We start from the raw sequence: 18,116 nt of genomic DNA on the forward strand, positions 1-18,116 counted from the left end.
ATTGGTCTAAGATGGAGAAGGGGATTTATAAGAAGCAACTGACAAAACCTCATTTAGGCCTTTGGGGTCCATCGTATCTAGCCTAAAAATCCATTGTGCTTCTTTCCGTAATACCTTGTTGTTGATATCACCTCCCCTGCCATTCATGCGAATTAGTTCAATACCCTGGAAGTAGATGTTAAATTCCTCGCCCTCATGGACTTGGCGCATATGGTTAGCCAGAGGAGTGCTTTCACCTCTTCTGATATTCCCCACGTGCCCCAAAATCCGCCTTCTAAACTGTTGAGTCGTTTTACCGACGTAATCTTTTGGGCACGCGCAGGTGGCCATATACACTAAATTGGATGATCTACAGTTTATGAAATCACGTATAGTGTATGACACCTTAGTAGCAGCACTCCGAAACGTATCTCCTTTTCGGATGAATTCACAGGCCTGACAGTCGTTACAAGGGTGCGTCCCTTTAGGTCGCTGGGATCCTAGCCTCGTTAGAGTACATGGAATGGGATCCAGGTGGCTCCTGACAATTCTGTCTTTAAGGTTTCTTCCTCTTCTAAAGGTGATGGATGGAACCTCAGGTAATAACCCTCTTAGGTCCGGGTCATCTTTGAGGATGTACCAGTACTTGGACAGTATTTGCCGCATGAAAGGAACACCCTCATCAAAAGTCCCTATGATCCTAATGGTATCATCTCGGGGCTTTTTTTGTTGGATCAATAGTTGTGCACGATTTTGACTTTTCGCAAAGTCAAAGGCTTGTTTTATCCCATCCGGGGATAGCTCCTCTGGAGAAAACGATTTTCCAGTTTCTTGCCCTCCAGCAAAAAATCCTCATCAGAGGAGCAATTCCTTCTCACCCTCAGGAATTGACCCTTCAGTATGCCCCTCCGGAGGGGATATGGGTGCGCACTGTCCCACGAGAGCAAGCTGTTTGTTGCTGTTTCTTTCCTATAGAGAGTCGAGGATAGCTCACCCTGTGGTGTTCTTGTAATGCGAATGTCAAGAAAGGAGATAGAGATGAATTCATTGTGTCTCGCATATTCACCTCCTCTTTGTTTGAGAAAGTACTGTACAGCCCGTATGTCCACATCATGTAGGATTGAACTGTACAGTGATTCAATGTCAAGGCAGGCCAAGAACGTGTTACTTTCGACATGGATTCCCTCTATGTGCCGTAGCACATCAAGGGTATCCTGAACGAAAGACGAAAGAGATTGGACAAATGGTTGCAAAAGTTTGTCCAAATAAATGCCACTATTTTGGAGAAGGTTATCCACCCCTGATACGATCGGTCTTCCCTTCAAAGGATGGAGACCCTTATGTATCTTAGGTAGCGAGTAGAAGGTGGCCACCTGAGGATGGAGAGGTAGAAGAAAGTTATATTCATCACGACTGATACAACTGTCTTCTATCGCATGGTCCAGGAGTGTCTTCAAGGATCTATGGAAGACTTCGGTAGGATCCGACCCCAGAGTTCTGTACGTCCATTTGTCATCCAGAATTCTGGTACACATGGAGGTATAGTCGTCTCGAGACATGATAACCAAATTCCCCCCTTTATCCAATGCCTTGATTATGACCTCCGTATTAGTTTCCAAATTCTTCAAGGCTCTCAGTTCTGTGGAGGACATATTGCCCTGTTTTCGTTTTGGAGATGATGCGTTCTTGATCTCATTAAAAATGATTTTCTCAAATATGTCGATATGAGGTGATTGAACCATAAGTGGTGTTTTTTTACTGCTTGGTTTCAGGTCAGTAAAGAGACCCTCTCCCCGTTCTTTCTGACTGGCAAGTTCGAGGGCCTCAAGCTCTCTAACTGTTGGCATGTCACTAGGATCCAAACCTAGTTCTGTTGCTGATTTTTTGTCCGATAGAGAAAAGAATTTCTTCCACCGTAATTTTCTTAAGAAGAGGGCCATGTCCTTTGTCCAGACGAACCTATCGAAATGGCATGTCGGGACAAAGGACAGGCCCCTCTCCAGAATACTCCTCTCAATGTCTGAGAGTGTATGGCAAGATAAATTTATAACTCGAAGTTTGTCCGAGCTACATATAGGGCTAGATGCCGTGAGGCTAGGAGAAGTATACTCCTGTTCTGATACAGCAGATATAGGACCAACCCTGTGATCTATTGCGGGTCTCTGCGTTCCCGCATAAAGTAATGCCCGATGGGCTGTCCTAGAAAGCCTGTCCCACGTCTTACTGTGACCGACCCCTCCCTCCATTTCTTTGGGTGTATCTCCCTTTTCCTCTTGCTAAAAAAGGAGCCTGTGAATTGTTCTTTCTCCCTGATTCACCCCCAGAGGTGTCGCCCTCTGAGGAACTGATATCAGTCTCTGATCTTGTGTAGGTGGTTTTGTAGGCCCTCCTTTCTTTAAAGTCTTGGAGATCTCGATAGAATTGAGAATGTTTGCGCTCTTTAATGAAGAAAGTATATTTCTCAATGTTTTCCTGCAAAGTTTTCTCTCTAGCAGGAAAATCTGGATCTGCCACAAACGTCTTAGCCTTATCAATGGCCTTCTAAGATAAATTGGCAAATAATTGTGTCTCCACATTATGGGAAAGTACAAGATTACTAAGTCGTTCATGGTTCATGAACAGGGCATGATTTTCTCCCTGAATGCCTTAAAGGGATCATCAGAATGAACCAATGTCCCTGAACCAAACTAAATTTCACTCACAGTCCCATGGTGGGTCCACTTCTGTGTTTTTTTAGCTCTGGAAGGGATCTTACAAATTGAACTGACCGGTTCCTTAAAGGTGTTTTCCCATGACTTTTTCCACAACCACCCTGTCCTTCCTGGTTGCTGCTGACCAGGACATGTGGCTGCTGCAGTCACCATTTATAGCCAGTGATTGGCTGCAGCAGTCACATGTCCTGGTCAGCAGCAAGCAGGAAGGACACAGGGGCTGTGAAACAATTTTAAGTAATGCGAGAACACTTGGAAATCTTTCCCCTTATTATCTCCAGTAAATTTATTTTTGTTTTGTTTCTTGTGGTTTTTACATTGGTTCATGTTCTTTCCATTCAGGTCCTACATGACTGATTCGTCAAAGATGGAAAAGGACAGAAACAAGATGGAGGAGAGTGTATTAAATCTCACCCTAGAGATACTCGCCCAGCTTACTGGGGAGGTGAGAGATTCTGATGATGTCACATTATATCATACTTATCTATGGTAATAACAGATGATGTCACTGGGGAGGGTAGAGAGTCTGATGATGTCACATTATAGCATACTTATCTATGGTAATAACAGATGATGTCACTGAAGGGGTGATGGACTCTGGAAATGTCTGTAGTGATATTTAATAATGTCTTACCGTATCCAGGATTACACAGTAGTGAAGAAGACTTCTAGTGATGGCTGTCGGGCCCCTGTGGGTGATGGATGGGGAAGACCCCTGAGCCCAATCACGGGGCCCCCACCTCACCTCCTGATACATGAGGACATCAATGTACAGAAAATATTAGAACTCACCAACAAGATGATTGAGCTGCTGACTGGAGAGGTGACGCTGCAGGGAATGCTGGGGCATTATACAGTAACAGCACTGGAGGCTTCTGGGTAATGACTGTATATTGTGTTGTCAGGTTCCTATAAGGTGTCAGGATGTCGCTGTTTATTTCTCCATGGAGGAGTGGAAGTATTTAGAAGGACACAAGGATCTTTACAAGAACGCCATGATGGAGACCCACCAGCTGCTCCCATCACCAGGTAATGGACATGTTTCGCAGGATTGTAGCTGAAAGAGTGGGGCATGTGCCCCAGGCGCATATAGGGAGGAAATGGGTGTCATCCAGGCAAAAAACTGTGCTAGTTGGATTAGTGGAGCCACACATTACACAATTGTTGTCAGTGTATCAGAAGGCCTACAGATCAGCATTATACATTTACTAATCACTGATATGTAAGTATCCCAGTCTAACAGCGACGCAAGTCAGCGACTTCACGGCAGACGGCCGCTGTCTTATAGCCCTATTTTTGGACTATAAGACACACCTGAGTATCGGACGCACCTCGACCTCAGACAATAGAAAATAAGGAAAAAGAATTCTACTAATGTCACTAACTTCCCCAGAGTAGTGTCACGGTTTGGTGTTGTAGGGTAGACAGAGGGTTAATATTTTATTATAATAGTATTATAATCTGCCACAATAAAGGTGATGGGAGGGGAACAACAGAACGCCCGTCGGAATGAGCCCCATGTAGTCCTCCAGCACTGATGAAGTGCCCACATGGACCTTCTCTTTGGATGGCGGTCCTATGTTTGTAGCCAGAAGTTCTAATAAATGCTTGTTTTGATATTCAGTGATGCTGGAGGACCACAAACTGGTATATATCCTCCTGCACATGTGTACGCTCACTCCTGCCATCTCTGTGCACTGGGAGTTCACTGTGACACTGGACCCCTGCATTCCTGACCTATTGTAGCAGTGATGTCCTCTGTCTACTTACTCTGCATTCACTTGTACATCATCTCCCACTGGTAACCCCCTCTGCTGGATCCACAATACACATACAGTACAGGAGTGTGTACATTACACACATACAGCTCTGCTACATCCACAATACACATACAGTACAGGAGCGTGTACATTACACACATACAGCTCTGCTACATCCTCAATACACATACAGTACAGGAGCGTGTACATTACACACATACAGCTCTGCTACATCCACAGTACACATACAGTACAGGAGCATGTACATTACACACATACAGCTCTACTACATCCACAATACACATACAGTACAGGAGCGTGTACATTACACACATACAGCTCTGCTACATCCACAGTACACATACAGTACAGGAGCATGTACATTACACACATACAGCTCTACTACATCCACAATACACATACAGTACAGGAGCGTGTACATTACACACATACAGCTCTGCTGCATCCACAATACACATAGAGTACAGGAGCGTGTACATTACACACATACAGCTCTGCTACATCCACAATACACATACAGTACAGGAGCGCGTACATTACACACATACAGCTCTGCTACATCCACAATACACATACAGTACAGGAGCGTGTACATTACACACATACAGCTCTGCTACATCCACAATACACATACAGTACAGGAGCGTGTACATTACACACATACAGCTCTGCTACATCCACAATACACATACAGTACAGGAGCGTGTACATTACACATACAGCTCTGCTACATCCACAATACACATACAGTACAGGAGCGTGTACATTACACACATACAGCTCTGCTACATCCACAATACACATACAGTACAGGACCATGTACATTACACACATACAGCTCTGCTACATCCACAATACACATACAGTACAGGAGCGTGTACATTACACACATACAGCTCTGCTACATCCACAATACACATACAGTACAGGAGTGTGTACATTACACACATACAGCTCTGCTACATCCACAATACACATACAGTACAGGAGGGTGTACATTACACATACAGCTCTGCTACATCCACAATACACATACAGTACAGGAGGGTGTACATTACACATACAGCTCTGCTACATCCACAATACACATACAGTACAGGAGGGTGTACATTACACATACAGCTCTTCTACATCCACAATACACATATAGTACAGGAGCATGTACATTACACACATACAGCTCTGCTACATCCACAATACACATACAGTACAGGAGCGTGTACATTACACACATACAGCTCTGCTACATCCACAATACACATACAGTACAGGAGCGTGTACATTACACACATACAGCTCTGCTACATCCACAATACACATACAGTACAGGAGCGTGTACATTACACACATACAGCTCTGCTACATCCACAGTACACATACAGTACAGGAGCGTGTACATTACACACATACAGCTCTGCTACATCCACAATACACATACAGTACAGGAGCGGGTACATTACACACATACAGCTCTGCTACATCCACAATACACATACAGTACAGGAGCGTGTACATTACACACATACAGCTCTGCTACATCCACCATACACAGTCCAGGAGCGTGTACATTACACACATACAGCTCTGCTACTTCCACAATACACATACAGTACAGGGGCGTGTACATTACACACATACAGCTCTACTACATGCACAATACATATACAGTACAGGAGCGTGTACATTACACACATACAGCTCTGCTGCATACACAATACATATACAGTACAGGAGTGTGTACATTACACACATACAGCTCTGCTACATCCACAATACACATATAGTACAGGAGCATGTACATTACACACATACAGCTCTGCTACATCCACAATACACATACAGTACAGGAGCGGGTACATTACACACATACAGTTCTGCTACATCCACAATACACATATAGTACAGGAGCATGTACATTACACACATACAGCTCTGCTACATCCACCATACACATACAGTACAGGAGCGCGTACATTACACACATACAGCTCTGCTACATCCACAATACACATACAGTACAGGAGCGTGTACATTACACACATACAGCTCTACTACATCCACAATACACATACAGTACAGGAGCGGGTACATTACACACATACAGCTCTGCTACATCCACAATACACATACAGTACAGGAGCGTGTACATTACACACATACAGCTCTGCTACATCCACCATACACAGTCCAGGAGCGTGTACATTACACACATACAGCTCTGCTACATCCACAATACACATACAGTACAGGAGCGTGTACATTACACACATACAGCTCTGCTACATCCACAGTACACATACAGTACAGTAGCGTGTACATTACACACATACAGCTCTGCTACATCCACCATACACAGTCCAGGAGCGTGTACATTACAGACTGTGAGGTACTAAGGGAACTGGAGGAGGGTCATGTCTCGCTCTCAGAGACGTAAGGAACCAGGAGCGTAATGTGGTCTCCGGCAAGTAGTTGCTGGAGATCTGTTCTTTAAAGATATTTGGGCCTGGTTTTTTTGGAATGGATGGCAGGTTGGTAGTGGGGCTGTCCATTCCACCTCCTCCACTCCAGGGTGTGGGCGATCTCGGTCAGCCCAGGTGCTGAGGCTGAGCCACATCAAGTGTGCACATAGATAGCAGTGTGCACGGACACAGAAGGAGAACCAGCGCAGCAGAGTGAGGTGCTGCAGGCTGGGGCCTGGAAAGGCAAGAGGTTGACAGGGTGCCGCCCCTAACCTCAACACCCAGGTTGGGTGCTTACATGGACTTTTATTTACGACTAGCTTACCCGTCGCGCGTTGCTGCGAAGACAGACACACATACATACATTCGTTTTTATATATCTAGATAACAACCAATCACAGCGCAGCTTTCATGTTACCTCAGTGGTATAATATATAGAAACCTATCACAGCGCAGCTTTCAAGTTACCTCAGCGGTATAATATATAACAACCAATCACAGTGCAGCTTTCATGTTACCTCAGTGGTATAATATATAGCAACCTATCACAGCGCAGCTTTCATGTTACCTCAGTGGTATAATATATAACAACCAATCACAGCACAGCTTTCATGTTACCTCAGCAGTATAAGAAACAGCAACCAATCACAGCGCAGCTTTCATGTTACCTCAGCGGTATAATATATAACAACCAATCACAGCACAGCTTTGATGTAACCTCAGTAGTATAAAAAGTAGCAACCAATCACAGCACAGCTTTCATGTTGCCTCAGTGGTATAATATATAGCAACCAATCACAGCACAGCTTTCATGTTACCTCAGCAGTATAAGAAATAGCAACCAATCACAGCGCAGCTTTCATTTTACCTCAGCATTCTCAATATCCAGCAATTGTCTGGCGAAACGTTCGGCGGATGCATCATTTTCTAGTTGAACACTCATCCCATTGCTCGTAATGCCTTTTGCTTTCGTGCTTGAGATGGAAATAAACCGATCTTTGTCTGGGGGGCATAACTGCCAACAACGCTCGCACGCACCCCACCTATTGTAGGATAGATGTACTATGCCAGTAATCTTCCCAGGAGTGTACTCAACAACTTCCCAAAGTTTCATGGCGATTGGATGAATGGTGTAGTAATGCATAATGGATAGACAGACAGACATTCATTTATATATATATAGATGACATCAGGAAGTGAGAGAATTAGATTGCGCACGTAAGATTTGGACGCTAATTCTTTTGCACTTAGAATTGAACAATCGGGTTGGGACCTATTAACTTTTCCGATTTATGACATAATCAATGCTCGTGCCAAATTTCATGTTTCGACGACATCGGGAAGTGAGAGAATTAGTGTCAATGATGGAAATCGAATGATCTACATGTGGGGGGGGGGGCGTAACTGTCGATGATGCTCGCAAGTGCGCCACCTATCGTAGGATAGTTGTACTATGCCTATAATCTTCCCAGGAGTGTACTCAACAACTTCCCAAAGTTTCATGGCAATCAGATGAATGGTGTAGTAGCGCATAAAGGACAAACAGAAAACCAGACAGACACGCACACATTCCCTTTTATATATATAGACAGATGGCTGCTGGACCCTGGCAGCCTGTGTGACGGGCTGGAGACAGAAGCTCTGCTGTACACGGCACCTGCCAAGTGCAACCTGAGCCGGATAGCTGGACTCTGGACTATTATTTGTTTGCCTGAAGCTAAGGTTGGACTTTTATGTTGCTGTTATAAAAATAAATGCAGGTCACGCCGGCTCTGCACTACATCCGCTGGTGTTCTGTCTCTGTATATCAAGAAACCTGCACGCCTTCCGAGCTATCTCCCCACAACACATACAGCTCTGCTACATCCACCATACACACAGTAGAGGAGCGTGTACATTACACACATACAGCTCTGCTACATCCACAATACACATACAGTACTGGAGCGTGTACATTACACACATACAGCTCTGCTACATCCACAATACACATACAGTACAGGAGCGTGTACATTACACACATACAGCTCTGCTACATCCACAATACACATACAGTACAGGAGCGTGTACATTACACACATACAGCTCTGCTACATCCACAATACACATACAGTACAGGAGCGTGTACATTACACACACATACAGCTCTGCTACATCCACAATACACATACAGTACTGGAGCATGTACATTACACACATACAGCTCTGCTACATCCACAATACACATACAGTACAGGAGCGTGTACATTACACACAAACAGCTCTGCTACATCCACAATACACATACAGTACTGGAGCATGTACATTACACACACATACAGCTCTGCTACATCCACAACACACATACAGTACAGGAGCATGTACATTACACACATACAGCTCTGCTACATCCACAATACACATACAGTACAGGAGCATGTACATTACATACATACAGCTCTGCTACATCCACAATACACCTACAGTACAGGAGCGTGTACATTACACACATACAGCTCTGCTACATCCACAATACACATACAGTACAGGAGCGTGTACATTACACACATACAGCTCTGCTACATCCACAATACACATACAGTACAGGAGCGTGTACATTACATACATACAGCTCTACTACATCCACAATACACATACAGTACAGGAGCATGTACATTACACACACATACAGCTCTGCTACATCCACAACACACATACAGTACAGGAGCATGTACATTACACACATACAGCTCTGCTACATCCACAATACACATACAGTACAGGAGCATGTACATTACATACATACAGCTCTGCTACATCCACAATACACCTACAGTACAGGAGCGTGTACATTACACACATACAGCTCTGCTACATCCACAAAACACATACAGTACAGGAGCGTGTACATTACACACATACAGCTCTACTACATCCACAATACACATACAGTACAGGAGCGTGTACATTACACACATACAGCTCTGCTACATCCACAATACACATACAGTACAGGAGCGTGTACATTACACACATACAGCTCTGCTACATCCACAATACACATACAGTACAGGAGCGTGTACATTACACACATACAGCTCTGCTACATCCACAATACACATACAGTACAGGAGCGTGTACATTACACACATACAGCTCTGCTACATCCACAATACACATACAGTACAGGAGCGTATACATTACACACATACAGCTCTGCTACATCCACAATACACATACAGTACAGGAGCATGTACATTACACACATACAGCTCTGCTACACCCACAATACACATACAGTACAGGAGCGTGTACATTACACATACAGCTCTGCTACATCCACAATACACATACAGTACAGGAGCGTGTACATTACACACATACAGCTCTGCTACATCCACAATACACATACAGTACAGGAGCGTGTACATTACACACATACAGCTCTGCTACATCCACAATACTCATACAGTACAGGAGCGTGTACATTACACACACACAATCTCTGTAACAGATAAGTAGATAGGGGGCTCATAGTAACTTTAGCGCTCTGAATTCCAATATAATGTATATTTCTGTTACTCAAGGTTTTCCAGTGATGTGAAATAATGTAATCCAATTGCTGTCCTACTATTTTTGGATATCTGCCTGCACAATTAACCCTGTCTGCGCCATTAACCTTGCTTAATAAAAAACAATAACTAAAGTGATTGTGCAACTATTTCACAATCTCCGGTACACACTGCATGCTGACTGAGCACTATAAGGGTAGGTGTATGTAACATATAGGGGATGTTTCCATGTGGTGGAAACGCTGCGGGTCATCCACCAGTAACTTGTAATTAATGATCTGTGCTGTTACCGGTCATTGGTTAGACTGGGACTATTTATCAAGGGTTAATAACAATATGGCTGAGCGGCGCGGATGTCTGAATAATAATAATAATAATAAACTTTATTTGTATAGCGCCAACATATTCCGCAGCGCTTACATAGACAGGGGGGATACAGAAAGACAAAAGTACAAACATTACAGAAGCACGGTTACATAGTAATCAATTGATGGAAACAGTAGGGGTGAGGGTACTGCTCTAACGAGTTTACATACTACGAATAGTGGGGTGGTACAGAAGGTAAAGGGGCTGGCGGTGTGCACGGTATGGCGGGGTGGAGAGTGAGGGGTGATATACACATAGACAATGGTCAGACATTTAGCCGTGTGACGGCAGAATCGGTATGACTGCAGGAGCGGTATATGGTGGCTAGCAGGGATTGCAGTCAGTAGGTCAGGGAGCATGTTATCAGGTGGCGTACAGAGGGGTTTGTTTAGGGAATGCGGTATGCCTCCCTGAAGAGGTGCGTTTTTAGAGCACGCCTGAAGTTCTGCGAGTCCTGGATTGCTCGGGTAGCCTTTGGTAGTGCGTTCCAGAGGATCAGTGCTGCTCTGGAGAAGTCTTGGAGGCGGGAATGAGAAGTTCGAATTAACGGGGCGCTCAGTTTGGTTTGTGATAGATTGAGATGAGGGAGGCGATGTAGGGTGGTGCTGCGCTGTGGAGGGCTTTGTGGATGAAGGTAGCGAGTTTAGATTGAATTCTGTATTTAACGGGCAGCCAGTGCAGTGACTGGCACAGGGCAGAGGCGTCCGAGTAGCGGCTGGACAGGAAGATGAGCCTGGCTGCCGCATTTAGGACGGATTGGAGAGGGTAGACTCTGGTGCAGGGGAGGCCGATCAGCAACGAATTGCAATAATCGAGCCGGCAGTGGATGAGGGCAACAGTAAGCGTTTTTAACGTGTCCACGGTGAGAAAAGAGCGGATTCTTGCGATGTTCTTGAGGTGCAGCTGACATGTTCGGGCCAGAGATTGGATGTAGGGGGTAAAAGAGAGATCAGAATCAAATATGACCCCAAGGCAGCGAGCATGTTGTCTAGGAGTTATGGTGGCGCCACACACTGAGATGGAGATGTCAGGATGAGGTTGGTTAGTGGAGGGTGGAAATACCAGTAAGTCAGTTTTAGAGAGGTTTAGTTTTAGTTAGAGAGAGGACATGGTGTTAGAGACAGCGGACAGACAGTTGGTGATGTTTTGGAGGAAAGGTGCAGAGATGTCACTGGAAGAGGTGTATAGCTGGGTGTCGTCAGCATACAGGTGGTATTGGAGGCCAAATCTCCTGATGGTTTGTCCAATAGGGGCTGTGTAGATAGAGAAAAGGAGGAGGCCAAGGACCGAGCCCTGGGGGACCCCAACAGCAAGGGGAAGAGGAGGGGAGGTAGAGCCAGCAAAGGAGACACTGAAAAAGCGGTCAGATAAGTAGGAGAACCAGGAGAGGGCAGTGTCCTTTAGGCCAATGGAGCGTAGCATACTGAGGAGGAGTTTATGGTCAACAGTGTCAAATGCTGCGGAGAGGTCGAGGATGATCAGTAGGCAGTAATCGCCCCTCGATTTGGCTGTCAGTAGGTCATTGGATACCCTTGTAAGGGCAGTTTCTGTCGAGTGTTGAGGTCGAAAGCCAGACTGTAGGGGGTCTAGGAGAGAGTGCTCTGATAGGTAGCTTACAAGGCGGGAGTAAACCAGGCGTTCTAGTAGTTTGGAGATGAAGGGGAGGTTTGAGATGGATCGGGAGTTGGCAGCATCAGTCACGTCCAGAGTCGGCTTCTTTAGCAGTGGGGATATGATGGCGTGTTTGAAGGAAGAGGGAAAGATGCCAGAGGTCAGAGAGAGGTTGTGGTGGAGAGAATATAGTGGTGAGATGAGAGATGACCACTGGGGAGAAGGAACGGAGGAGGTGAGAGGGGAGGGGGTCGCTAGCGCAGGTGGTGGGGCGAGCAGAGAAGAGCAATTTGGAGACTTCTTCCTCTGTCGCTGGTCTAAGTACAGACAGTGAGCAGGAGCTAAATGCAGTGCTGACAAGACTAGGGTCAGGGCTAGTCTGAACTGTCTGTCTGAACAACCCAGACAGTTTCTGCTATGTCTGCGGACAGTTCACAACAAAGACACAGCAGGGAAAATATCATCCTTGGTGAAGTGGGCCTATCACAAGTATTTTGGAATAAAGCTTGGTGACCAAGATAAGAAGGGGCACCGCACAACATCTGTGTGTCATGTAACACTCATCTCACTCAGGGGCTGAAAGGCAAGAGTAGAACGCCATTCACCCTTCTGATGGCGAGGACAAACAGACCGCCATACTGACTGGTATTACTGCATGACAAATACCAAAGGTTTCTCCAGGAAACAGAAATTACAATTTGTATCCAGACATGCCTTCTGCAATAAACCTGTGCCTCATGACGCCAGATTACCTATTCCTCATGGTAGGATTGCTATTGGCCTCTGGCTGGGTAGCATCCCTGGGATTACTATGGGGGTCACTATTACTGCTCGGGCCACTATAGGGGACACTGTTACTACTGAGGCCACTGTGGGGGTCACTATTACTGCTCGGGTCACTATAGGTGACACTGTTACTACTGAAGCAACTATAGGGGCCACTTTTACTACTGAGGCCACTGTGGGGGTCACTAATACTACTGAGGCCACTGTGGGGGTCAATATTACTACTGGGGCTACTATAGGGGTTACTATTACTGCTGAGGCCACTTGTGGGGGTCTGGGTCTACTATAGGGGTCACTATTGGGGCTCATTCCCATGGACGTTAGCACATTTCAGTCGTGCGAATGTAATATGTATTTGCACAACAAAAAATCCCTTCCGCCTCGTTTTTCAGTTGCTCTTCTGCGTCTTTAAGTTCACAAATACACTGCATATTTCAGCATCCAAAAAAGAACGCACACGGGCTTATTGAAATGGCGCGCAAATCAGCCGGTTTCCTGTGCCCTCACTGCGTATTTGTGCCCACCCATTCTCTACAACCGCTTATTGCAGTGTGTGATACGCCCCAACAAGGTCAGGCTGTACAGTTTTTCCGGTGATTGTACATTGTGCAAAAAAATACGCTCATGTGACCGAACCCATTTAAATCAATGGGTTCAATTCACACAAGACATCTCCGTTATTGAAGACCGCCACAAAGGGAAGTACAATCCCAATATGATGGGTGATCTTTGCTGGTTCTCACAGAGGAAAAGTCATGTTTCTTACAGGAGGAAGTCAAGATCCAAGCATCATTTTCTACCAAAAACAGTTGAATAGATATATTACGGTGCGTCCAAACGGTTATCATCCTAAATAAAGGAAATGGTTGGTAACTTGAGAATGATATGTGCTATTATTCCATTTCACCAGTGTAAGCAGGAGGTTTTACTTACAGATTAATTACTTAGTGTTATGAAAATGTTTACAATTTTTTGTTGCGCAGTGTAATCCTTTAGTCTAAAAGGGTTTTAAACTGAAAGCTGGCTAAAGGGGGGCGGCACCATTTCCACTTTCTCTACCTCAGGCTGTGTAGCAGTTTGATTTAAAAGACTGTAAATCTTGATTTTCAAAGCCTTTTGGATGAAAAACAAGGTCATGATGGATGCTCTAGGTGCAACACAGCCTGAGATAAAGCCTATAGAAACCCAGGAATGACCAGACTGAGATCTGCAGGCCTGTGCAGCTGTCACTTCATCCCCACTTCACCCTCCTATATCTCAGGCCGTATTGTGGCCAGGACCAACATTCCACATTATTGGCTTTAAAACCAGCATAAAATCGATCCTCCAGCCACAACACAGCCTGAGATACAGCTATTAGTAGCAAGGATGTTCCACCTACATTATTATTTACTGGAGTGCCTCCCTGATAGATTCATGGTCAGCAAGAAAAAGTAGCATGATGTTTATGCCACACAGTGAATGTTATATGAGTGAGAAAAAATAATGCTGGATTGGTTGATTTGTAGTCGCCCCGTCTAACCAAAAATGGAATAATAAATTAACTAGAAGTCCTAAATCCCCTAAAACAGCCCTAAGGGCTCTGTAGAACATCCTGCTTCTCCGTATGTCTTACAGAAGCGCTGTTCTACTGAAACACAAAACAAACTCATTAATATGAAATACAGTTTCCTTCACAGAAAGCGGTCGCTGCTGACTTCTCCCTGCCTGGGTCGACTATCAGTCCAACTGATCCGGGTGAGGAGAACATGTCGGGATTTTGTGTTGTCTGTAGTTCAGGCTTCATAAAACTCACAAAATAGGTTCCCCTTAATATCTCCTTAAAGGGGTTTTCCCATGACATGCTTCACAACCCCTCTGTCCTTCCTGGTTGCTGCTGGCCAGGACATGTGACTGCTGTAGCCAATCACTGGCCACAGCAGTGACCTTTTATAGCCAGTGATTGGCTACAGCAGTCACATGTCCTGGTCAGCAGCAAGCAGGAAGGACACAGGGGCTGTGAAGCAATTTTAAGTAATGGGAAAATGCTTTCAAATGTTTCCCCTTATTATCTCCAGTAAATGTATTAGGATATTTTTTTGTGGTTTTTACATTGGTTCATATTTTTTCCATTCAGGTCCCTGCAAGATTGATTCATCAAGGATGGAGAAGGACAGAAACAAGATGGAGGAGAGTGTATTAAATCTCACCCTAGAGATACTCTTTCAGCTTACTGGGGAGGTGAGAGATTCTGATGATGTCACATTATATCATGCTTATCTATGGTAATAATAGATGATGTCACTGGGGAGGTGAGAGATTCTGATGATGTCACATTACATCATTCTAATCTATGGTATTAACAGATGATGTCACTGGAGAGGGGAGAGATTCTGATGATGTCACATATCATACTTATCTATGGTATTAACAGATGATGTCACTGGAGAGGGGAGAGATTCTGATGATATTGTTGTGGATTTATTTTGGGTCCACGGCGTAATCAATAGGAATGTTTGCACCCTTCCAGATTTATGTTCAGAGATTGTGCGCACAATGGAAGAGATCACACGGAGACAAGAGTGTCGGTATAGAAGTCTTTCTGGACTTTATTAGTAGGCGTAAAGGATATTTTATAGTATTATGAGTTAATTGCCCTTTATGGACATGCAGGAAGCAATACGTGATTAGAAATCAAAGCATAGGATTGGGCGGTCCAAATATGATCGTTTTACATCCGGTCCTGCGGGAGTTGCTGTGGACATCAAACATCACGTGGTTTCAGATGAAAAACCAGCGCCATCTCTTGGTGTTCGATGGAGGGAGCGGGGGTGGAGTGAGCAGTGTGGCATCAATTGACGCCTGAGGGTTATGTGCGGGTAAAGAATGTACCCTGAGGTTATGAGCCTGTATTTCTATCAAGCTGCATGATCTGATAACTGTTAGCAGTACAGGATGCGGCCGGAACATTCCATCCTGCTGGCTCAGACAGTGAAATAGAGATTTCACCTTGTGTGTGTGTGTAAATCTATCTATCTCATATCTATCTATCTATCTATCTATCTATCTATCTATCTATCTATCTATCTATCTATGTATCTATCTATCTATCTAGCTATCTAGCTATCCATCTCATATCTATCTATCTATCTATATTGTTCAAAAGGTTTTTATTGTTTTGTTTAGTTAGTCTGTCAATGAAATACAATGATAACGGTTTTTAAACGCCGTATGTCAAATAAACAGTGCTGACGTACAAAAAATTTGTCGTCGTTCTTCAGATTACATTTCACTTTTCTTAGAATAACTTTTAACTGTATAAACAATCTTGCATAACTCTTGCAAAGTTTCATCAGTGGCGTAGTATTTGCATATCAATTACTTAAACTAGAAGACGTAACTTGGTAATCACACATTAAAGGAGACCCGAGTAGGCTATGTCATATGGTGAGTCTCTAGTCCCTTGCCAATGTTAGATGTCGTGGGAGAATTAAACATTTATAATCTTGGCTCAGTGCAAGGGGTTTGTTTGCGTCTCAGGTGCACGGGGGTGGGGGGGGGGGAGTTCTCGCCCGCCCCCATAGTATGTGGCATGTTAATACCGCCTGTAGTTCACATCGTCAGTATCGCTAATGAAGAGGGAAAAAGGAAAAGAGTAGGGAGCAAGGGAGGTATGGGAGTTGGGAGGAGTGGAGGGGGGTCGTGGGGGAGGGAGCCGCCAGAGGCTCTGGGTGGACCGGTAGGGGAGGCTCTGGTCTGCACGGCGGCGACCACCCCATAGGGGTACCACCAGGGGTGCTGCTCCATAGTAATTGTGCTCAACTCGGCACCACTCCGCTATTTAACCATTGATCAAATTTGTCTGAGGAGCGGAAACTTATCCACGTTGCCCAGGTAGCATAGTGGATGGAAAATTTAGCGTCGTCTCTCGTCCTTAATTCCTCCAGGTATTTAATGTCATCCATGGCTTTTACCCACCTTAAGCGTGTAGGAGTCTCCGTTGTGTTCCACATTTGCGGTATCACCTGTCTCATTACTAGGAGGAAAAATTTGAGGACTCCTTTCCCAATCCAAGCTACCGGGCCTGGAGTGATTGAGAGGAGGGCCATCTCAGGGGAAAATGAGATCTCTGCCTTGGTGAGGGCATTGCATAGGGCATTGACCTCTCTCCACAGAGGGGACACCATAGGGCAGGACCACCAAATATGGATCATTGACCCTATGTCATTGAGGCATCTCCAGCAGTTGCTACTGATATTGGGGTACATCCTGGCCAGGCACGCCGGGGTGCGGTACAACCTGGACAGGATTTTGTAGTTCAGTTCGTGGTGCCTGCCTGAGACGGACATCTTGTGGGTCATGGTATACGATTTGGCCCAATCGTTGTTTTCAAAGTTCTGACCCAGCTCCCCCTCCCATTTCACCCTGAAGCCCATCCCGCAGTCTAGCGTGTCCCCGGCCACCAAAATGCCATAGACCGTGGAGATCTCCCCTCTCCGTTCGGGGGACGTTGCGCCCATCTCTTCAAAGGGGGTGGGCTGGCGGGTCACCTCAGAGACCTGACCCTGTGCTCGTACAAAATGGCTTAATTGGAGGTGTTGGAACCATGCACCGGCTATCTGCCTCCCCGCCCCCAGTAGTGTCTCTAGTGGTTTGATTCCACCTGGTGTCATTACATCCTTGATTCTGGGGACCGGTATCTCTAGTCTGTCAAGCAGGGGTAGGCCTCGTGCGCCTAGTGGAAAGTCCAGGTTTCCTACTAGTGGCGTCCAAGGGCCTGGTATCGATATCAGTCCTGTTTTTGCTGCAAAGCCATCCCATTGTTTCAGGATAATCCCCAGGAGTGGGGAGACCGTGATCCCATGGCGCCCCAGGCCACCTTTTAGCCAGAAC

General features: G+C 45.2%; 2 protein-coding genes across 2 annotated transcripts in view; both read left to right on the forward strand.

Annotated features, from left to right (window-relative positions):
• The window catches only part of LOC136629099 (zinc finger protein 420-like), a 174,240-nt gene that overhangs the window by 136,643 nt on the left and 19,481 nt on the right, over window positions 1-18,116 (forward strand). The window lies entirely within an intron of this gene.
• Window positions 3,409-18,116, forward strand: part of LOC136629133 (zinc finger protein 665-like) — a 94,375-nt gene continuing 79,667 nt past the window's right edge. The window contains exons 1-3 of the mRNA XM_066605279.1: window positions 3,409-3,513; window positions 3,596-3,719; window positions 15,361-15,464. Of these exons, the coding sequence (XP_066461376.1) occupies window positions 3,490-3,513; window positions 3,596-3,719; window positions 15,361-15,464 (252 nt within the window). The 5' untranslated portion in view covers window positions 3,409-3,489. The remainder of the gene's footprint in view (window positions 3,514-3,595; window positions 3,720-15,360; window positions 15,465-18,116) is intronic.

The sequence above is a fragment of the Eleutherodactylus coqui genome, chromosome 5 (genome assembly GCF_035609145.1).
Source record: "Eleutherodactylus coqui strain aEleCoq1 chromosome 5, aEleCoq1.hap1, whole genome shotgun sequence".
Lineage (NCBI taxonomy): Eukaryota > Metazoa > Chordata > Amphibia > Anura > Eleutherodactylidae > Eleutherodactylus > Eleutherodactylus coqui.